This window comes from Pseudophryne corroboree, chromosome 7 (genome assembly GCF_028390025.1).
Source record: "Pseudophryne corroboree isolate aPseCor3 chromosome 7, aPseCor3.hap2, whole genome shotgun sequence".
Taxonomy (NCBI): domain Eukaryota; kingdom Metazoa; phylum Chordata; class Amphibia; order Anura; family Myobatrachidae; genus Pseudophryne; species Pseudophryne corroboree.
The window spans coordinates 402,981,633-403,005,317 of record NC_086450.1 but is presented as its reverse complement, the minus strand read 5'-3'; the positions used below and the strand labels follow the sequence as shown (position 1 = coordinate 403,005,317).

The following is a 23,685-nucleotide window of genomic DNA, read 5'->3' as shown; positions in this document are numbered from 1 at the left end:
CAGGTCTCACAAACACCGGGAGAAGAGCCCGCCGAAATAGGGGGCGGGGCCTATCTCCTCAGCACACAGCGCCATTTTCCTGCACAGCTCCGCTGCGAGGAAGGCTCCCAGGACTCTCCCCTGCACTGCACTACAGAAACAGGGTAAAAAAACAGAGAGGGGGGGCACTTTTTTGGCGATATTGATATATTAAGCTGCTATAAAGGAAACAACACTTCTGTAGGGTTGTTCCTATATATTTATAGCGCTTGGGTGTGTGCTGGCAAACTCTCCCTCTGTCTCCCCAAAGGGCTAGTGGGGTCCTGTCTTCGATAAGAGCATTCCCTGTGTGTCTGCTGTGTGTCGGTACGTGTGTGTCGACATGTAAGAGGACGATGCTGGTGTGGAGGCGGAGCAATTGCCGGTAATGGTGATGTCACCCCCTAGGGAGTCGACACCGGAATGGATGGCTTTGTTTATGGAATTACGTGATAATGTCAGCACGTTACAAAAATCAGTTGACGACATGAGACGGCCGGCAAACCAGTTAGTACCTGTCCAGGCGTCTCAGACACCGTCAGGGGCTGTAAAACGCCCTTTACCTCAGTCGGTCGACACAGACCCAGACACGGACACCGAATCTAGTGTCGACGGTGAAGAAACAAACGTATTTTCCAGTAGGGCCACACGTTATATGATCACGGCAATGAAGGAGGCTTTGCATATCTCTGATACTGCAAGTACCACAAAAAGGGGTATTATGTGGGGTCTGAAAAAAACTACCTGTAGTTTTTCCTGAATCAGAGGAATTGAATGAAGTGTGTGATGAAGCGTGGGTTAACCCGATAGAAAACTGCTAATTTCAAAGAAGTTATTGGCATTATATCCTTTCCCGCCAGAGGTTAGGGCGCGCTGGGAAACACCCCCTAGGGTGGATAAGGCACTCACACGCTTATCAAAACAAGTGGCGTTACCGTCTCCTGAAACGGCCGCCCTCAAGGATCCAGCTGATAGGAGGCTGGAAACTACCCTGAAAAGTATATACACTCATACTGGTGTTCTACTGCGACCAGCCATCGCCTCTGCATGGATGTGCAGTGCTGGGGTGGTTTGGTCGGATTCCCTGACTGAAAATATTGATACCCTGGATAGGGACAGTATTTTATTGACTATAGAGCAATTAAAGGATGCTTTTCTTTATATGCGAGATGCTCAGAGGGATATTTGCACTCTGGCATCGAGAGTAAGTGCGATGTCCATATCTGCCAGAAGAAGTTTATGGACGCGACAGTGGTCAGGTGATGCGGATTCCAAACGGCATATGGAAGTATTGCCGTATAAAGGGGAGGAATTATTTGGGGTCGGTCTATCGGATTTGGTGGCCACGGCAACAGCCGGGAAATCCACCTTTTTACCTCAGGTCCCCTCCCAACAGGAAAAGACACCGTCTTTTCAGCCGCAGTCCTTTCGTTCCTATAAGAACAAGCGGGCAAAAGGACAGTCATATCTGCCCCGAGGCAAAGGAAAGGGTAAGAGAGTGCACCAAGCAGCTCCCTCCCAGGAGCAGAAGCCCTCCCCGGCTTCTGCAAAGCCCTCAGCATGACGTTGGGGCTTTACAAGCGGACTCAGGGGCGGTGGGGGGTCGACTCAAGAATTTCAGCGCACAGTGGGCTCACTCACAGGTGGACCCCTGGATCCTGCAGGTAGTATCTCAGGGTTACAGGTTGGAATTCGAGAAGTCTCCCGCTCGCCGGTTCCTAAAGTCTGCTCTGCCAACGTCTCCCTCAGACAGGGCAACGGTATTGGAAGCCATTCATAAGCTGTATTCTCAGCAGGTGATAGTCAAGGTACCCCTCCTACAACAGGGAAAGGGGTATTATTCCACACTATTTGTGGTACCGAAGCCGGACGGCTCGGTAAGACCTATTCTAAATCTGAAATCTTTGAACCTGTACATACAAAAATTCAAGTTCAAGATGGAGTCACTCAGAGCAGTGATAGCGAATCTGGAAGAAGGTGACTTTATGGTGTCCCTGGACATCAAGGATGCTTACCTGCATGTCCCAATTTGCCCTTCACATCAAGGGTACCTCAGGTTCGTGGTGCAAAACTGTCATTATCCGTTTCAGACGCTGCCGTTTGGATTGTCCACGGCACCTCGGGTCTTTACCAAGGTAATGGCCGAAATGATGTTTCTTCTGCGAAGAAAAGGCGTATTAATTATCCCTTACTTGGACGATCTCCTGATAAGGGCAAGGTCCAGAGAACAGCTGGGGGACGTAGTAGCACTAACCCAAGTAGTGCTGCAACAGCACGGGTGGATTCTGAATTTTCCAAAATCTCAATTGACCCCGACGACACGTCTGCTGTTCCTGGGAATGATTCTGGACACGGTTCAGAAAAAGGTGTTTCTTCCGGAGGAGAAAGCCAGGGAGTTATCCGAACTTGTCAGGAACCTCCTAAAACCAGGAAAAGTGTCTGTGCATCAATGCACAAGAGTCCTGGGAAAAATGGTGGCTTCTTACGAAGCGATTCCATTCGGCAGATTCCACGCACGAACTTTTCAGTGGGATCTGCTGGACAAATGGTCCGGATCGCATCTGCAGATGCATCAGCGGATAACTTTGTCTCCACGGACAAGGGTGTCTCTTCTGTGGTGGTTGCAGAGTGCTCATCTGTTAGAGGGCCGCAGATTCGGCATACAGGACTGGGTCCTGGTGACCACGGATGCCAGTCTGAGAGGCTGGGGAGCGGTCACACAGGGAAGAAACTTCCAGGGAGTGTGGTCAAGCCTGGAGATGTCTCTTCACATAAATATACTGGAGCTAAGAGCGATTTACAATGCTCTAAGCCTGGCAAAACCCCTGCTTCAGGGTCAGCCGGTGTTGATCCAGTCGGACAACATCACGGCAGTCGCCCACGTAAACAGACAGGGCGGCACAAGAAGCAGGAGGGCAATGGCAGAAGCTGCAAGGATTCTTCGCTGGGCGGAAGATAATGTGATAGCACTGTCAGCAGTGTTCATTCCGGGAGTGGACAACTGGGAAGCGGACTTCCTCAGCAGACACGATCTACACCCGGGAGAGTGGGGACTTCATCCAGAAGTCTTCCACATGATTGTGAACCGTTGGGAAAAACCAAAGGTGGATATGATGGCGTCCCGCCTCAACAAAAAACTGGACAGGTATTGCGCCAGGTCAAGAGACCCTCAGGCAATAGCTGTGGACGCTCTGGTAACACCGTGGGTGTTCCAGTCAGTGTATGTGTTTCCTCCTCTGCCTCTCATACCAAAAGTACTGAGAATTATACGGCAAAGGGGAGTAAGAACGATACTCGTGGCTCCGGATTGGCCAAGAAGAACTTGGTACCCGGAACTTCAGGAGATGCTCACGGAAGATCCGTGGCCTCTACCTCTAAGACGGGACCTGCTTCAGCAGGGACCGTGTCTATTCCAAGACTTACCGCGGCTGCGTTTGACGGCATGGCGGTTGAACGCCGAATTCTAAGGGAAAAAGGCATTCCGGAAGAGGTCATCCCTACCCTGGTAAAAGCCAGGAAGGAGGTGACTGCACAACATTATCACCGCATTTGGAGAAAATATGTTGCGTGGTGTGAGGCCAGGAAGGCCCCGACGGAGGAATTTCAACTGGGTCGATTCCTACATTTCCTGCAAACAGGATTGTCTATGGGCCTCAAATTAGGGTCCATTAAGGTTCAAATTTCGGCCCTGTCGATTTTCTTCCAGAAAGAATTGGCTTCAGTTCCTGAAGTCCAGACTTTTGTAAAAGGAGTACTACATATACAGCCCCCGGTTGTGCCCCCAGTGGCTCCGTGGGATCTTAATGTAGTTTTGGATTTTCTCAAATCCCATTGGTTTGAGCCACTCAAATCGGTGGATTTGAAATATCTTACATGGAAAGTAACCATGCTACTGGCCCTGGCTTCAGCCAGGAGAGTGTCAGAATTGGCGGCTTTATCGTATAAAAGCCCATATCTGATTTTCCATTCGGACAGGGCAGAACTGCGGACGCGTCCTCAGTTTCTGCCTAAGGTGGTTTCAGCGTTTCACCTGAACCAGCCTATTGTGGTGCCTGCGGCTACTAGCGATTTGGAGGATTCCAAGTTGCTGGACGTTGTCAGGGCATTGAAAATATATATTTCAAGTACGGCTGGAGTCAGAAAATCTGACTCGCTGTTTATACTGTATGCACCCAACAAGCTGGGTGCTCCTGCTTCTAAGCAGACGATTGCTCGTTGGATTTGTAGCACAATTCAACTTGCACATTCTGTGGCAGGCCTGCCACAGCCTAAATCTATCAAGGCCCATTCCACAAGGAAGGTGGGCTCATCTTGGGCGGCTGCCCGAGGGGTCTCGGCATTACAACTCTGCCGAGCAGCTACGTGGTCGGGGGAGAACACGTTTGTAAAATTCTACAAATTTGATACCCTGGCTAAAGAGGACCTGGAGTTCTCTCATTCGGTGCTGCAGAGTCATCCGCACTCTCCCGCCCGTTTGGGAGCTTTGGTATAATCCCCATGGTCCTGACGGAGTCCCAGCATCCACTAGGACGTCAGAGAAAATAAGATTTTACTTACCGATAAATCTATTTCTCGTAGTCCGTAGTGCATGCTGGGCGCCCATCCCAAGTGCGGATTGTCTGCAATACTTGTACATAGTTATTGTTACAAAAAAATCGGGTTGTTATTGTTGTGAGCCGTCTATTCAGAGGCTCCTACGTTTGTCATACTGTTAACTGGGTTCAGATCACAAGTTGTACGGTGTGATTGGTGTGGCTGGTATGAGTCTTACCCGGGATTCAAAATCCTTCCTTATTGTGTACGCTCGTCCGGGCACAGTATCCTAACTGAGGCTTGGAGGAGGGTCATAGGGGGAGGAGCCAGTGCACACCACCTAGTCCTAAAGCTTTTATTTTTGTGCCCTGTCTCCTGCGGAGCCGCTAATCCCCATGGTCCTGACGGAGTCCCAGCATCCACTACGGACTACGAGAAATAGATTTATCGGTAAGTAAAATCTTATTTTTACCTTTTCTGTGCAGATAGTGGAAGGTGAAAACGTAAGAGTTCTGCAGCCTTGTTAGTTTCGCAGAAGCGGATGTCATTTTCTGTTTCTACCGCATCCACCGCATGTCTCTGGGTCTATCTGGCTGGAGCCCATTCCGGTGGGAACCCGTATACTACTCTTCAGTCAGTCCGGGAATGGACTTGGACCTGTGAGTTAATTATAGAATCCAAAGGGGGACATACTGGCGTTTACAGATGTTTCCCCTCACTGATTTTTTTAATAGATCTTGCCGTTTCCCCTCTGGTAGGGGAGGTAGTACGCAACGCCATACCAGAGTTGCGTCAGGTTCAGGGCATTGTCCTACTGGCCTTACGAAGTGGAACTACAGGATGGAATCTCTCAGGCCAGGGAGCTGCAGCACGTAAAGGTAGAATGGGGTTTAAATGCGGTTATCTCCGCATTCAGCTTACCTGGGTTAATATCCAGGATTGTTTTTACCATTTCACCGGAGTGCTGGCAGTAGGATGGTATTCTTTCAATAGTAAGAGCCATTGTTATTCTGTACTGAGACACTCTCCTGATTAAGGCGAGGTCAAGACACAAGTGGTGCAAATCATTGTTTCTCTCTGACTGTTCTTCAACACAGGGGAAGGCTGTTGTTCCCAACGACGCAGACGTCGGAGGTGGATATCAGAGTAGATACTGAACGGTTGAGGTTCTGTGTGTTCCTGTGGAAAGAGGTCTGAGGATCCGGAGTCGGATCAGATTTGCAGTGACAATCCATCAATATGTTCCGTTGATGAAGAAGATGGATGCAGCCTAAGAGACCTTTTCGGTGAGCAGGTCAAATGCCAGAGTGGTTTTCACGGGGCCAGTTGGAAATGTGGTCCGGGTCTCGCCTGCACATGCGCCGGAATATAATCCTAATGGCCAGGATATAGCTCCTGTGGTATCTGCTCAGTTCTCACCTCCTAGAAGGACGAAGGTTCGGAATCCAGGATGAGATCCTGGTGTCCATGCATGCAGATCTCCGAGACTGGGGAGCAGTCCTTGCAAGGGAAGTATTTCCAGAGGAAAAGGTCAAGCTGGGAAGCTTGTCTGCAATAAGCTTTCTTGAATTAAGAGCTATTTTCAAAGAACATATGCTTTGTGATCTGCCCGTGTTAATTCTGTCGGACGACTTGACAGCAGTGGTGTAAGTAAGCCGCTAGGGCGGTACAAGGAGAAAAGCGGTACTGGCAGTAGCCAAAAACGTTTTCCGCTGGGTGGAAAGACTGGTAAACGCTATAGTAGCAGTCTTCGTTCCGGATGTGAACGATTGAGAAATAGATTCCTCTGCAGACGCGATCTCCATACGGGAGAAATACAGTCGTCATCGAGAAGTTTTCACTGAAGTGACAAGTCTTGGAGGAGTGCCTCAATTGGACATGTTGGCGTCTCGCCTCAACGAAAGATCTCAGGGATATTGTTCCAGGTCAGGGGACACTCAAGCTAAAGCAGTGGTCGTCCTCGGGACACCTTGGGTGTTTTCAGTCGGTCTATGTGTCCCCTCCGTTTTCACTTTTCTGATGGTGATAAATGTAAGAAGAACAAAGGTTCAGGCAATCCTCATTGTTCCGGTCTAACCAAGGAGGGCTTGGTATCCAGTTCTTCAAGATTTACTCATAGAAGATCCCTGGCTTCTTCCTCTACGTGAGGAATTGTTACAGCAAGATCCGGGCGTGTATCAAGACTTACCGCGGCTGCGTTTGACGGCGTGGCAGTTGAATGCCATATCCTAGCCAGAAAGGATATTCCCAGTGAAGTCATTTCCACACTTCTTCAGGCTAGAAAAGAAGTAACGGCAAAGCCTTACCACCGTGTTTGGAGAAAATGTGTGTCTTGGTGTGAATCCAAGAAGGCTACTACGGAAGACTTTCAGCTGGGTCGTTCTTCTCCATTCTTTGCAAGCAGGTGTGGGTGCAGGCCTAAAGTTAGGCTCCATTTAAGTGCGGTTTTGGCCTTGTAAATTTTCTTTCAAGAAAGAATTGGCAACCTTTCCGGAAGCTCGGACCTTCGTGAAAGGAGTACTGCACAGCCAACCTCCATTTGTGCCCCCATTGGCACCGTGGGACCTTGACATGGTGTTGCGTTTTCTTGTGTCACACTGCTTGGAACATTTATGAAAGGTTGTGTTAAAATTTCTCTCTTGGAGAGTGGTCATGCTTTTGGCTTTGGCGTCCGCAAGGCGGATGTCGGAAGTAGCGGCTTGGTCTCACAAGAGCCCCTGTTTGATCTTCCAGGTGGATAGAGCGGAATTGAGAACTCTGATAATAGTTCTGCCAAAAGTGGTTTCGGTGTTTCGCAGAAACCAGCCTATTTGATGCCTGTGGTTACCTAAGCATTGGCTGATTCAAGGTCTCTCGATGTAGTCAGGGCTTTGAATATTTATGTCGCCATTTTGGCTCAGATTGGGGAAACAGAGGTTCTGTTTGTCCGGTTTGCTCCCAGCGTGATTGGGGCGCCTGCATCTCTGCAGTCTGTTACACGCTAGATATGTGATACTATTCGGCGTGCTCGTTCTACGGCTGGATTGCCGTTGCCGAAGTCGGTGGAGACCCATTCTACTAGGAAGATGGGCTCTTCTTGGGCGGATGCCCGAGGAGTCTCGGCAGTTCAGCTTTGCCGAGCGGCTACTTGGTCGGGTTCAAACACTTTTGCTAAGCTCTACAAGTTTGATACCCTGGCTGATGGGGACCTCATGTTTGCTCAATCGGTGCTGCAGAGTCTTCCGCACTCTCCCGCCCGGTCTGGAGCTTTGGTATAAACCCCATGGTCCTTACGGAGTCCCCAGCATCCTCTAGGACGTATGAGAAAATAGGATTTTAATACCTACCGGTAAATCCTTTTCTCTTAGTCCGTAGAGGATGCTGGGCGCCCGTCCCAGTGCATACTGTGTCTGCAGTTATTGGTTATGGTTACACTCCTGTGGTGTTTCTTTTCTGTCAGGCTGTTGCTGACGTTGTTCATGCCATGGCATGCGGTGTCTTATAATTGGTTGTATTGACACACAGGTTGTGTTACATATTCTCTCAGCATGTGGCTGTGTTTTGTTCATGCTGTTGGCTGGTATTCTATTGAATGCCACGTTCTGCGGTATTTTCGTGGTGTGAGCTGGTATGACACTCACCGAGTTTAAACAATAAATTCTTTCCTCGAAATGTCCGTCTCCCTGGGCACAGTTCTCTAACTGGAGTCTGGAGGAGGAGCATAGAGGGGGGAACCAGTTCACACCCATTCAAAGTCTTAGTGTGCCCATGTCTCCTGCAGATCCCGTCTATACCCCATGGTCCTTACGGAGTCCCCAGCATCCTCTACGGACTAAGAGAAAAGGATTTACCGATAGGTATTAAAATCGTATTTTCTCAGCGTTGCCTGTTCCGAACGAATGAATAGGCTGCGTTCTCCTGCTGTTGGCTCCACAGAAAGGCAAGCTACACTGTTTAGGTGGCAGGTGCATTTCTGTGACACAGGGGCATATGTATCAAAGCTTGGAGAGAGATGGGGGAGATGTACTAAGCTTTGGCGAGAGATAAAGTGGACAGAGATAAAGTACTAGTATGTTAGTCTGGTTTTTTTTTATGACAGTCAGGAGCTGATTGGTTGGTATTTTGGGATCTATGTACTAAGCCTTGTAGAGAGAGAAAGTACCAGCCAACCAGCTCATGTCATTTTTTTCAAACACAGCCTGTAGCATGGCAGTTAGGAGCTGATTGTCTGGTACTTTATCTCTCCCAAGACTTAGTAAATATACCCCTTTATCTCTCAGCTTTGATTCAAATGCCCCACAATCCTTGTTCTAGAAAGAATAAAGAGATCAGCAATATTTCTCTGACGTCCTAGTGGATGCTGGGAACTCCGTAAGGACCATGGGGAGTAGCGGCTCCGCAGGAGACTGGGCACAACTAAAGAAAGCTTTAGGACTACCTGGTGTGCACTGGCTCCTCCCACTAAGACCCTCCTCCAGACCTCAGTTAGACTTTTGTGCCCGGCTGAGCTGGATGCACACTAGGTTTTTTATTTTCAGTGAGATCTGCTGGCAACAGACTCACTGCTACGAGGGACTAAGGGGAGAGAAGCGAACCTACCTGCTTGCAGCTAGCTTGGGCTTCTAGGCTTCTGGACACCATTAGCTCCAGAGGGATCGAACACAGGCCCAGCCTCGGTCGTCCGGTCCCAGAGCCGCGCCGCCGTCCCCCTTACAGAGCCAGAAGCAAGAAGAGGGTCCTGGAAATCGGCGGCAGAAGACTTCGGTCTTCATCAAGGTAGCGCACAGCACTGCAGCTGTGCGCCATTGCTTCCCATGCACACCTCACACTCCGGTCACTGATGGGTGCAGGGCGCTGGGGGGGGGCGCCCTGGGCTGCAATATTGAGTACCTTGGCTGGCAAATAACACATAATATAGTCATAGAGACTATATATGTGTAAAATACCCCTGCCAGATATACATAGAAAAAAGCGGGAGAAGTCCGCCGAAAAAGGGGCGGGGCTATCTCCCTCAGCACACTGGCGCCATTTTCCCTCACAGCTCCGCTGGAAGGATCGCTTCCAGGCTCTCCCCTGCAGTTTCCAGACTACATAGGGTAAAAAAGAGAGGGGGGGGGGACTAAATTTAGGCGAAATATTGTGTATACAAGCAGCTATTGGGAAAATACCTCAGTTATAGTGTTAATCCCTGTGTTATATAGCTCTGTTGGTGTGTGCTGGTATACTCTCTCTCTGTCTCCCCAAAGGGCTTTGTGGGGTCCTGTCCTCAGTCAGAGCATTCCCTGTGTGTGTGCGGTGTGTCGGTACGGCTGTGTCGACATGTTTGATGAGGAGGCTTATGTGGAGGCGGAGCAGGTGCCGATAAATGTGATGTCACCCCCTGAGTGGATGGTTATGTGGAAGGAATTACGCGACAGTGTCGACTCCTTACATAAAAGGTTTGACGACATAGCAGATGTGGGACAGCCGGCTTCTCAGCCTGTGCCTGCCCAGACGTCTCTAAAGCCATCGGGGGCTCTAAAACGCCCGCTACCTCAGATGGCAGACACAGATGTCGACACGGATACTGACTCCAGTGTCGACGATGATGAGACTAGTGTACATTCCAATAGAGCCACCCGTTATATGATTACGGCAATGAAAAATGTGTTGCATATTTCTGATATTACCCCAGGTACCACAAAAAAGGGTATTATGTTTGGGGAGAAAAAACTACCAGTGGTTTTTCCCCCATCTGATGAATTAAATGAAGTGTGTGAAGAAACGTTGGCTTCCCCCGATAAGAAACTGGTCATTTCTAAAAGGTTACTAATGGCGTACCCTTTCCCGCCAGAGTACAGGTCACGTTGGGAGACATCCCCTAGGGTGGATAAAGCGCTCACACGTCAAAAAAGGTGGCACTACCGTCTCCGGACACGGCCGCCCTAAAGGAGCCTGCAGATAGAAAGCAGGAGGCTATCCTGAAGTCTGTATATACACACTCAGGTATTATACTGAGACCGGCTATTGCTTCAGCATGGATGTGCAGTGCTGCAGCTGCGTGGTCAGATTCCCTGTCGGAAAACATTGATACCCTAGACAGGGACACTATATTGCTAACCGTAGAGCATATTAAAGACGCTGTCTTGTACATGAGAGATGCACAGAGGGATATTTGCCGGCTGGCATCTAAAATAAACGCAATGTCCATTACTGCCAGGAGAGGATTGTGGACTCGGCAGTGGACAGGAGATGCAGATTCTAAAAGGCACATGGAAGTATTGCCTTACAAGGGTGAGGAGTTGTTTGGGGATGGTCTCTCGGACCTCGTTTCCACAGCGACAGCTGGGAAGTCAGCATTTTTACCCCATGTTCCCTCACAAAGAAAGCACCGTATTATCAGGTACAGTCCTTTCGGCCCCAGAAAGGCAAGCGGGTTAGAGTTGCGTCCTTTCTGCCCAGAGGCAGAGGTAGAGGGAAAAAGCTGCAACATACAGCCAGTTCCCAGGAACAAAAGTCCTCCCCCGCTTCCTCTAAGTCCACCGCATGACGCTGGGGCTCCACAGGCGGAGCCAGGTACGGTGGGGGCCCGTCTCAAGAACTTCAGCGACCAGTGGGCTCGCTCACGGGTGGATCCCTGGATTCTACAAGTAGTATCTCAGGGGTACAAGCTGGAATTCGAGACGTCTCCCCCTCGCCGTTTCCTCAAATCTGCCTTGCCGACAGCTCCCCCGGACAGTGAGGCAGTGCTGGAGGCGATTCACAAGCTGTATTCTCAGCAGGTGATAATCAAGGTACCCCTCCTTCAACAAGGACGGGGTTACTATTCCACAATGTTTGTGGTACCGAAACCGGACGGTTCGGTGAGACCCATTTTAAATTTAAAATCCTTGAACACTTATATAAGAAGGTTCAAGTTCAAGATGGAATCGCTCAGGGCGGTGATTGCAAGCCTGGACGAGGGGGATTCCATGTTATCACTGGACATCAAGGATGCTTACCTGCATGTCCCCATTTACCCTCCTCACCAGGAGTACCTCAGATTTGTGATACAGGACTGTCATTACCAATTCCAGACGTTGCCGTTTGGTCTGTCCACGGCACCGAGGGTATTTACCAAGGTAATGGCCGAAATGATGATACTCCTTCGGAGAAAGGGAGTTCTAATTATCCCGTACTTGGACGATCTCCTTATAAAGGCGAGGTCCAGGGAACAGTTGTTGATCGGTGTAGCACTAGCTCGGGAAGTGCTTCAACAGCACGGCTGGATCCTGAATATTCCAAAGTCGCAGCTGGTTCCTACAACGCGTCTACTGTTCCTGGGGATGGTTCTGGACACAGAACAGAAAAAAGTATTTCTCCCGGAGGAGAAGGCCAAGGAGTTGTCATCTCTAGTCAGAGACCTCCTAAAACCAAAACAGGTGACGGTGCACCACTGCACGCGAGTCCTGGGAAAGATGGTGGCTTCTTACGAAGCAATTCCATTCGGAAGGTTCCATGCAAGGATCTTTCAGTGGGATCTGTTGGACAAGTGGTCCGGATCGCATCTTCAGATGCATCGGCTGATAACCCTGTCTCCAAGGACCAGGGTGTCGCTGTTGTGGTGGCTGCAGAGTGCTCATCTTCTAGAGGGCCGCAGATTCGGCATACAGGACTGGGTCCTGGTGACCACGGATGCCAGCCTTCGAGGTTGGGGGGCAGTCACACAGGGAAGAAACTTCCAGGGACTATGGACATGTCAGGAGACTTCCCTACACATAAATATTCTGGAGCTAAGGGCCATTTACAATGCCCTAAGTCAGGCAAGACCCCTGCTTCAACACCAGCCGGTGCTGATCCAGTCAAACAACATCATGGCGGTCGCCCATGTAAACCGACAGGGCGGCACAAGAAGCAGGATGGCAATGGCAGAAGCCACAAGGATTCTCCGATGGGCGGAAAATCATGTGTTAGCACTGTCAGCAGTGTTCATTCCCGGAGTGGACAACTGGGAAGCAGACTTTCTCAGCAGACACGACCTCCACCCGGGAGAGTGGGGACTTCATCCAGAAGTCTTCCAAATGATTGTACACCGGTGGGAAAGGCCACAGGTGGACATGATGGCGTCCCGCCTCAACAAAAAGCTAAAAAGATATTGCGCCAGGTCAAGGGACCCTCAGGCGATAGCTGTGGACGCTCTGGTAACACCGTGGGTGTACCGGTCGGTGTATGTGTTCCCTTCTCTGCCTCTCATACCCAAGGTACTGAGACTAATAAGAAGGAGAGGAGTAAGAACTATACTCATTGTTCCGGATTGGCCAAGAAGAGCTTGGTACCCAGAACTTCAAGAAATGATCTGAGAGGACCCATGGCCTCTGCCGCTCAGACAGGACCTGCTGCAGCAGGGGCCCTGTCTGTTCCAAGACTTACCGCGGCTGCGTTTGACGGCATGGCGGTTGAACGCCGGATCCTGAAGGAAAAGGGCATTCCTGAGGAAGTTATCCCTACGTTTATTAAAGCTAGGAAAGAAGTGACCGCAAACCATTATCACCGCATATGGCGGAAATATGTTGCGTGGTGTGAGGCCAGGAAGGCCCCAACGGAGGAATTTCAGCTAGGTCGATTTCTGCACTTCCTACAATCAGGGGTGACTATGGGCCTAAAATTGGGTTCCATTAAGGTCCAGATTTCGGCTCTATAGATTTTCTTCCAAAAAGAACTGGCTTCACTACCTGAAGTTCAGACATTTGTTAAGGGAGTGCTGCATATTCAGCCCCCTTTTGTGCCCCCAGTGGCACCTTGGGATCTCAACGTGGTGTTGGATTTCCTAAAGTCGCATTGGTTTGAACCACTTAAAACCGTGGAACTAAAATATCTCACGTGGAAAGTGGTCATGCTGTTGGCCTTGGCTTCGGCCAGGCGTGTGTCAGAATTGGCGGCTTTGTCATGTAAAAGCCCTTATCTGATTTTCCATATGGATAGGGCGGAATTGAGGACTCGTTCCCAATTTCTCCCAAAGGTGGTTTCAGCGTTTCATTTGAACCAGCCTATTGTGGTGCCTGCGGCTACTCGTGACTTGGAGGACTCCAAGTTGCTGGACGTAGTCCGGGCCCTAAAAATCTATGTTTCCAGGACAGCTGGAGTCAGAAAGACTTACTCGCTATTTATCCTGCATGCGCCTAACAAGTTGGGTTCGCCTGCTTCAAAGCAGACTATTGCTCGCTGGATCTGTAGCACGATTCAACTTGCACATTCGGCGGCTGGACTGCCGCATCCTAAATCTGTAAAAGCCCATTCCACGAGGAAGGTGGGCTCTTCTTGGGCGGCTGCCCGAGGGGTCTCGGCTTTACAACTTTGCCGAGCAGCTACTTGGTCGGGGTCAAACACGTTTGCAAAATTCTACAAATTTGATACCCTGGCTGAGGAGGACCTAGAGTTCGCTCATTCGGTGCTGCAGAGTCATCCACACTCTCCCGCCCGTTTGGGAGCTTTGGTATAATCCCCATGGTCCTTACGGAGTTCCCAGCATCCACTAGGACGTCAGAGAAAATAAGATTTTACTCACCGGTAAATCTATTTCTCGTAGTCCGTAGTGGATGCTGGGCGCCCGTCCCAAGTGCGGATTGTCTGCAATACTTGTTTATAGTTATTGCCTAACTAAAGGGTTATTGTTGAGCTATCTGTTGAGAGGCTCAGTTATATTTCATACTGTTAACTGGGTATAGTATCACGAGTTATACGGTGTGATTGGTGTGGCTGGTATGAGTCTTACCCGGGATTCAAAATCCTTTCCTTATTGTGTCAGCTCTTCCGGGCACAGTATCCTAACTGAGGTCTGGAGGAGGGTCATAGTGGGAGGACCCAGTGCACACCAGGTAGTCCTAAAGCTTTCTTTAGTTGTGCCCAGTCTCCTGCGGAGCCGCTATTCCCCATGGTCCTTACGGAGTTCCCAGCATCCACTACGGACTACGAGAAATAGATTTACCGGTGAGTAAAATCTTATTATTAATACTCTATGTAAGTATGAATTTACTGTATATATCATGGAATTAGAGTTGCTAACTCCATCTTGATTTTTCTCTACTTTATCTCTCTCCAAGTATTGAGACATCTCCCCTCCTACCCTTTTCTACCCTTATTGAAAAATACTTTCACTAGATCTCAGGGGAGTGACTCTCCCTAAAATCTAAACTAAGGTTTGTGTGGTTGTCCCTAAATTATGCTACATTAAGATAGTTAAGGCATCAGAGACAACCAATGGGATTGTGGCATTAGTAAGAGCGCAGAGTAAGTAGCTGTTTCTCTATAGTGCTTTCCACCACGTACTGCATGGGAGAACATTTCATCTTCCATCCACTGCACAGTTTCTCTCTTCTTCCCCCAGGAACGTGATACATGGCAGCGACTCTAGAGAGAGCGCCGAGCGTGAGATTTCTCTCTGGTTCCAGCCTGACGAGCTTATCTGCTGGCAGAGTAATGCTGAGAGCTGGATCTACGAGTAAGATGCTGAGAATACAGGAAGATATGGGGCTGTTACAAATCACATGTGGACTAATCTCTTCTAGGACTGTTCAGCAGAGTCAGGGGGTGACACTCCACTTTAAGGGGATCAATATATAAATTTATTGGGGGAGAAACGAGCACGTGTTCCGTCCAAATAGCATCAATTTTTGTGTGCTTTTCTGCTGAATATTCAATCCTTTCTTCTCATAAGGATAATACTTTTATGACCGTTACAGCCATGGGAAAAAAACAGACACAGTGGTTATAATTATTATTTTTTTAAGCAATATTAAACTTTACAGTGCCCCCAACCCTTAGTCCCTATGGATGTCCCTGCATTAGATCATGTAATTACATGGACACCGTGCACTGGCTTCACTGATAGTGGCCTCCCATTGGAAATACTGCCTGCTAATCAAACGCCGGACTGGCAGTCCCAGGGGGCGGTGTTTTCACCTCCTAGGACTGCTCGTCTGGGCCGCTATTAACGGAGAGAGCGCTACCACTAGAAAGCAATTGCCTGCCTTACAGTCAGCCCTTCCCGGCTTCTAGGCAGCCAATGCAGTCCACAGAAGCCAGTGTTCGTGCACATGCGCCTAACAAGATCCATTGGACAGGCTCTATGACTGTATGCAGCTCAGACATCCCCCTCATCCAAAAGGGAAGAAAACTGCACTGCTTACCACTGTGCCACTTGGGATATATATCCATTTATGACCTTGTGATCGTAAATCTTCTAGATGCTGGGATGACAAACATTGAATGTATTTACTTAATGTACTTTTTAAAATCCTCTTGTGGTGATCTGAGAGGCTGAATCTTCTGCCATATCTTCCATTGACATTACCGCGGGAGAGGATAAAACCTATGGTGAGGTCTGTAGCTACACAACATATAGCAGATGTAGCCTTGCTGCCAGTATAAAGGCACCAGACATTTATCAGCGGGTCATCAGCGACGTAGTTGTTCTGCACACCAGATGTGACAGCCCAATGGATGACGGCACACACCTGGATGCGGCACTGAACGATATATTGAATGGTTGCCTGCTATATCGTTCTGTGTGTACGGGCAACTGTTGTATCTTTACATCGGTCATCCCATCCGCAACAATCCATGCTGTTGTAATCTGTACCGGCCTAATGGTTCTCAGTTTTTCAGTGTGTAAATTGGCGCAGCAAGGGGTATATTTACTATGCCGTGGTATGTCAAAGCTGGGCGATCATTCACGGCTAAAATGCCTGGTGCCCCCAGACCTGCCTCTCCAGTTTTCTCCTTGTAGGGAGGTCTCTTTTAGTAAGGGAGTCTACAGCAAAGTGAAATGATTGGTCTCTGAATCTGACTAAAGGCCCATACACACTAGCTGAGCTCAAAGTAGCACACTTCTGTCGTTTGAGCTCAAACTCTGCCAGTGTATATGGCCGGGTGATGAGCAGTAAGCGCTGATGCATGCTCTCCTACTGTGGAAAGTGGTTCTCCCCCCTCTGAACATCGCTCGGTGTGTAAGCACTGAGCTATTTTCCTGCCAGTGATGTTCACATCATCGCCCAGCATACACACTGGGTGAAAACAGTGTGTATGGACCTTTAACAGTATCATATACACATTATAGAAGCCCCTTAGATATGTTATGAATTCACCCAATGGTTTACACTGCTACTTCTGCCTAGGATACATGTAGGAGTGGGTTGGTTATTCTGATAAAATGACTTCTAATGTCCACTACTGCAGCTCAGACCTTACATGGACAAAAAAAAAACATCAGCCCACACCTGGCCCTGCTATTGGCTGTTTCTCAGACATTGGGGGTCATTCCGAGTTGATCGCTGGCTGCTGATTTTCGCAGCGATGAGGTGAAAAAAACTGCATTTCTGCGCATGCCCCGCAATGCGCACGCACAACGTACGGGTACAAAGCTCTTTGTGGTTGTGCTCAGGTTCTAGCAAAGTTTTCCTTCGCACTGGCGGCCGCAAGAAGATTGACAGGAAGGGGGCATTTCTGGGTGTCAAGTGACCGTTTTCAGGGAGTGTTTGCAAAAATGCAGGCGTGTCTGAAAAAACGCAGGCTTGGCTGGGCGGGTGTATGACGTCAAATCCGGACACGAATAGGCTGAAGTGATCGCAAGCGCTGAGTAGGTTCAGAGCTACTCAGAAACTGCACAAACTGTTTTTGTAGAGCTCGGCTGCACATGCGTTCGCACTTCTGCTAAGCTAAAATACACTCCCCAGAGGGCGGCGGCATAGTGTTTGCATGGCTGCTAAAACTAGCCAGCGAGCGATCAACTCTGAATCGCCCTCACTGTACGCTGCTGGGCCTGCATTGTCATCGCTAGGTGAGAATGAAGGTACAGATGTGGCCTCGTACATTTAGCCTCAATACGCCATGCAGATACTGCCGCACACAAAATATGCACATGCTGCATATCATTTTAATCTGCAGACTCTGCTTGTGAGTCTTATTCACATAGTGATACAAATAAGGCATTTTCTGTGAAAAAAAATGCACAAAGAGACACCCTGTGTTAGTGAACTCGCTCATGACAAGGCGAGACTTGAAGGGCTATTTAACGTGACTTCAGCAGTGATGATGGAGGACACATCTGTACTTCAGTATGTTAATATGGTCAGCTTGGTAGGAAACAGAAGTTCAGTACAGTCCTTTTCTTCTACCTAGTTATGAAGGTGGAACTGTCCCAATACACAGGTCCTGAAAGAGGCATGAGCTTGTTTCTCTCCTGATTTTGCTTTTGGAAATATTGGAAGATGTGGCTCATAACCACATGCCAACCCTGCCACTTGTACTATTAGGACTTGTCATAACTTTTTCCTTTAATGTTTAAAGTATATTTGTATAAAATATAGTAAACAAAAAATACCTGGTCCCAATGGTAAAAAAGTTAAGTGCAACCAAACTGCATGCAGACAGCAACAGTGACACCTGATGGCATATGTAAGGTATGACGCCCCATCCAAATGAAACCTTTCACTTGTATTACTTTTACACCAAAATCCCAGGTTTCCGGACACAGTCTCAACCTGGGTCAGACCCTGTTTTACACTGAACACGGGGCTACCCGGCATGTCACTCACAGACCCGCCCTTAAGGCTGACCTCTGCATGCACAGCCAGTCAGCAGCTTTGAAGCATAACCCAGGTCGAGCTGTTTACACTGCATCGTTACCTGGGTCCAACCCTGGTAGCTACCAGGGTCAGATTCCCTGTTCACTCAACCTGGGTTATTTTTCAAGGACCCTTTTACACCAAGCTGTGACCTGGGTAGACCCAGCAATAACCTGAGTCAAAAGCTCTGTGTAAAAGGGGTATGATTGTATACAGTACCTGAATGATGCACTTGCAGGAGTTAGAATACTGAAATCCCACATTTCCTTTTTCTTAAGTGTACTAAACCAATACTCATGAGAAGGTAGATTCTGAATTTATTAAGAACCAGTACCAATGGGGAATGAGTCACTTTTATGAATCTTCCGTCACTAGTTCCTGGTGGAGGGATACACTGTGTTCTGAGAATGATTGCTTCCGCCTACAGGATGGCTCCCTCACAACTACTGTTAGGAGCCAATGGGCATACAGTAGCTCTGCTAGCTGTTTTAAGCTTTTAAATACATGTCATAAGTAATGATAACACTTGTTGAGAATGGAAAATCTGTTTACAGCGTGAAGATCGCAAACGATGTTTTGTAATACTTCTGTCCCTTTTTGTAATAAAATCTGTTCCAAAAGCCTTTTGACTCACAAAAACACAAAGCAAGTATCCATGGGATAGCTATAATGGAATCCTCCTACAAATATAAATTAGCAATGCACAGAAGTTATTTTGACATGCTTGATAATAGGGTAATATGGAAACAATGTGTTTTACCAAATCATTTCTGTGTTAAATATAGTCAGTTTGTGTAACTGTATTACATCTACTTTGGATTGGTGTAACAAGTGTTTTTTTAAAAGTCCTATTGCTTGTCCTGTTCCATTTTGTGCCTTAGATCTCATTGGAAAATTAGGATCCTAAGTTTGGAGGTACTTGGAATATCTTTCTGGGGATCTATGCTCTTGGCTTAATAATGGACTGTCCATCTTGTGTAGTACAGCTAGAGCTCTCTGTTCATTTCCTGAGGAACATCATGGTACGCAATCCATAGTGCATACTAGTATACAGAACAGGCATGTCCTTAGGCGGTAGCCTGGGCTGGTGGATGATAGATCATGGCAGGTGTTTTTTTTTTTTTTTTTTAAAGGTATTAGAATAGTGTCAATGCAGGAAGTGTGTTACAACCCCCATGTCTATTACAGGGTATGATATATATATATAGACAGTCGTAATATTGACACAGTCACAATGTTGACATTCATGTAGACAGTGATGAAATGTAAACACTTTAGAGTAGGCCAACGGTGACTTACCTGCTCCAGCGCTGCGGTAAGTATTATTGCCCTAAACCTAAGCCATACCCCTAACCTCCTACTATTACTCTAATGTGGACATTTCATGTCGACAGTAACAATTTTGACATCTGAACTGTCGATAGTGTCGACATTATGAATGTTGACGTGTTAATGTAGACCTAATGACTACTTTCTCTATTACAGACAGAACAGGTTTCTCTGCAAGTAATCTATGGACCTAACTGGCCGGCAGGAATTAGAAGGCCGGTTAACATCTGTTTGCTGTTAGGGTTTAGGGACATTGTGACTGTAACAGTATAGATAGGAAAGGGCTGGGAAAGATACAAGTTGAGCAGCTGTAGAGAGCTTTTCAGTAACATGTTTCTCTATATATAATAGCAAGTCCCAGTACTTGGTTTTGGCCCAGGCTGTTCCTGCCTGTGGGTGAAGTATGTCTTGTACATCCGCGCTGCCCACATTTTGAGCACACAGATCTGCAATGGTTTTTACACTTATCAGCCATAGGTTCCTTCCCTCTATCCCAAGGGGGGCCAACCAGTCAGAAGCGAAGAGCCAGAAAAGATCTGTAGTCAAGAGCCACTGTGCAAAAATGGGGGCGTGGCATAGTTGTCACAAAGCCACACCCCATTTTTGTGCGCACACCTATCGGTATGACGTTTGTAGGAGAATGACCACATATCATAACCCCGTTTTTTCGTCATGTTGTACAGTGCCACATACATATAATGCCCCAGTACAGTACATATAAAAACGCCAAAAAATGGGTGCCTCCACAGTGCCAGATAGATACATATGTCCCCACAGTGCCTGCTATGCCCCCAGTGCTAGATAAACGTCTCCACAGTGCCAGCTATGCCCCCAGTTCCAGATACATATGTCCCCACAGTGCCAGCTATGCCCCCAGTGCCAGCGATGTCCCCAGTGCCAGCTACACATGTCCCCCCAGTGCAGATACATATGTCCCCACAGTGCCAGCTACACTTCCCCCCTAGTGCCAGATATGCCCCCAGTGCAGATATAGATGTCCCCACAGTGCCAGTTATGCCCCCACAGTGCCAGATACACATGTCCCCACAGTGCCAGATACACATGTCCCCACATTGCCTGCTTTGCCCCCAGTGCAGATACACATCCCCACAGTGCTCACCAGCCCCCGCCCCGCTCACAGCGCTGCTGCTGCTCAGTGCTCTGCTCACTTTTCGGCGGCGTCTCTCCTGAATTAGGCACCGGTCCGTGAGCCAATCAGGAGCATTAGCTGGCGGTCCGCGAGCGCTGATTGGCTCACGGGCCGGCGCCGTATGAAGAGAGACACCGCCGCCGGAGAGGCGTGCGTCTCGGGCTTGGAACAGCGATGGCCAGGAGCTGCTCGAGCCGCACTATCCTTTTTCTGTTCAAAACTCAAAAAACGAATTAGAAATTACCCCAAAAATACCGAAATTAACACATGTATAGCATGTCCGCTGTGTGACTTAGCTTAGATAATCTTCTTCATCCATTTATTTTGATTCTGCATATACTTGTGCATTTTGGGGGTAATTCCAAGTTGATCGCAGCAGGAAATTTTGTAGCAGTTGGGCAAAACCATGTGCACTGCAGGGGAGGCAGATATAACATGTGCAGAGAGAGTTAGATTTGGGTGTGGTGAGTTCAATCTGCAATCTAAATTGCAGTGTAAAAATAAAGCAGCCAGTATTTACCCTGCACAGAAACAAAATAACCCACCCAAATCTAACTCTCTCTGCAAATGTTATATCTGCCCCCCCTGCAGTGCACATGGGGGTTAATTCCAAGTTGATCGCAGCAGGAAATTTTTTAGCAGTTGGGCAAAACCATGTGCACTGCAGGGGGGGGGCAGATATAACATTTTCAGAGAGAGATAGATTTGGGTGTGGTGAGTTCAATTTGCAATCTAAATTGCAGTGTAAAAATAAAGCAGCCAGTATTTACCCTGCACAGAAACCAAATAACCCCCCCAAATCTAACTCTCTCTGCAAATGTTATATCTGCCCCCCCTGCAGTGCACATGGTTTTGCCCAACTGCTAAAAAATATCCTGCTGCGATCAACTTGGAATTACCCCCAGGGTTTTTTGTGTATGTTTAATTATATATTTATTTATATTTTACACACACTAACTCAATGGCCACTTCATTACTTAAAGTGCATCCGGAAAGTATTCACAGCGCTTCACTTTTTCCACATTTTGTTATGTTGCAGCCTTATTCCAAAATGGAATACAGTTATTTTATTTTTTTCCCTCAGCATTCTACACACAATACCCCATAACGACAACGTGAAAAGTTTTTTGTTTTGTTTTTAGATTTTTGCAAATTTATTACAAATAAAAAATGAAGAAATCACATGTACATAAGTGTTCACAGCCTTTGCTCAATACTTTGTTTATGCACCTGTGACAGCAATTACAGTCTCAAGTTTTTTTGAATATGATGCCACAAGCTTGGCACACCTATCTTTGGGCAATTTCGCCCATTCCTCTTTTGCAGCACCTCTCAAGCTCCATCAGGTTGGATAGTAAGCTTCGGTGCACAGCCATTTTCAGATCTCTCCAGAGATGTTCAATCGGATTCAAGTCTGGGTTTTGGCTGGGCCACTCAAGGACATTCACAGAGTTGTACCAAAGCCACTCCTTTGATATCTTGGCTGTGTGCTTAAGGTCGATGTCCTGCTGAAAGATGAACCGTGGCCCCAGTCTGAGGTCAAGAGCGCTCTGGAGCAGGTTTTCATCCAGGATGTCTCTGTACATTGCGGCATCCTTCTTTCCCTCTATCCTGACTAGGCTCCCAGTTCCTGTCACTGAAAAACATCCCCACAGCATGATGCTGCCACCACCATGCTTCACTGAAGGGATGGTATTGGCTTGGTGATGAGCGGTGCCTGGTTTCCTCCAAACGTGACGCCTGGCATTCACGCCAAAGAGTTCAATCTTTCTCATCAGACCAGAGAATTTTGTTTCTCATGGTCTGAGAGTCCTTCAGGTGCATTTTGGCAAACTCCAGGCGGGTTGCCATGTGCTTTTTTACTAAGGAGTGGCTTCCGTCTGTCCACTCTACCATACAGGCCTGATTGGTGGATTGCTGCAGAGATGGTTGTCCTTCTGGAAGGTTCTCCTCTCTCCACAGAGGAATGCTGTAGCTCTGACAGAGTGACCATCGGGTTCTTGGTCCCCTCCCTGACTAGGGCCCTTCTACCGCGATCGCTCAGTTTAGACGGCCGGCCAGCTCTAGGAAGAGTCCTGGTGGTTCCGAACTTCTTCCATTTACGGATGATGGAGGCCACTGTGCTCATTGGGACCTTCAAAGCAGCAGATATTTTTATGTACCGTTTCCCAGATTGTGCCTCGAGACATTCCTGTCTCCAATGTCTACAGACAATTCCTTTGACTTCATGCGATGTACTGCACCTGAATGAGGAGGGAGCTGTGGTGCTGGGGGGGAAGGATGGTTAGTAGGTTGGAGGAGCTTTTAAACTAGGAGCCTGGGGGGAGGGTTTAGTTAGAAACTATGGGTCATGCAGCGAGAATAGTAAAGAATGGTGGTAGTGAGCTAAATGGGGGTGGAGAAGGGGGGAGGGAAAGAGCAGCCGGCAAGGGTATTTGCATGAGTTCTAAAAAGGGGATTAACAAAGGTATTGCCAAAACATTAACAACATTTATGTGTCATCATTACAGCATATAGAAAATAATGGGAAAATACTTACGTCAGGACAGAGAATTTATGCCAAAACACTGGGTTGATCAAAGCGAAGAGTAAGGTGGGCAGTATTAAGTATGGTGGGGGTGGAAAGGGAGCGAGAAGGACAGTTCGTAAGAATAACTCTAGGGAGGCTCTAGTAAACCATGATAGGATACCTTTAAAAAAACAAGCGGATAAGGGAACCACTAAACTAAAATGTATGCTTGCAAACGCAAGAAGTCTAGCAGGTAAAATGGGGGAATTGGAATTGTTAGCATCAAAGGCTCAGTATGATATTATAGGTATTACGGAAACATGGTGGGACGACTCTCGCGACTGGGTTGCACACTTGGAGGGGTATTCTCTTTTCAGGAGGGACAGGGCAAGCAAAAGAGGAGGTGTATTTATGTTAAACCATCTCTTAAACCACACTTAAAGGAGGTTATTTATGAGGGGACTGGCGGTAATATGGAGTCACTATGGGTTGAAATCTCAAGTGGGGTATTGATGAAAAAAAAAAAATAGTTATAGGCACCTGCTACAAACAGCCAGATATTAGCATACATGAGGAAGAACAACTCT

General features: G+C 47.9%; 1 protein-coding gene across 2 annotated transcripts in view; it reads left to right on the top strand.

Annotated features, from left to right (window-relative positions):
- The window catches only part of NME3 (NME/NM23 nucleoside diphosphate kinase 3), a 52,249-nt gene extending 33,519 nt beyond the window's left edge, over positions 1-18,730 (top strand). For both annotated transcript variants that reach the window (XM_063934652.1, XM_063934651.1), the window contains exon 5: positions 14,873-18,730. In XM_063934652.1, coding sequence (XP_063790722.1) covers positions 14,873-14,990 — 118 coding nt within the window. In that variant the 3' untranslated portion in view covers positions 14,991-18,730. The remainder of the gene's footprint in view (positions 1-14,872) is intronic.
- The last annotated feature ends 4,955 nt before the right edge of the window (positions 18,731-23,685 follow it).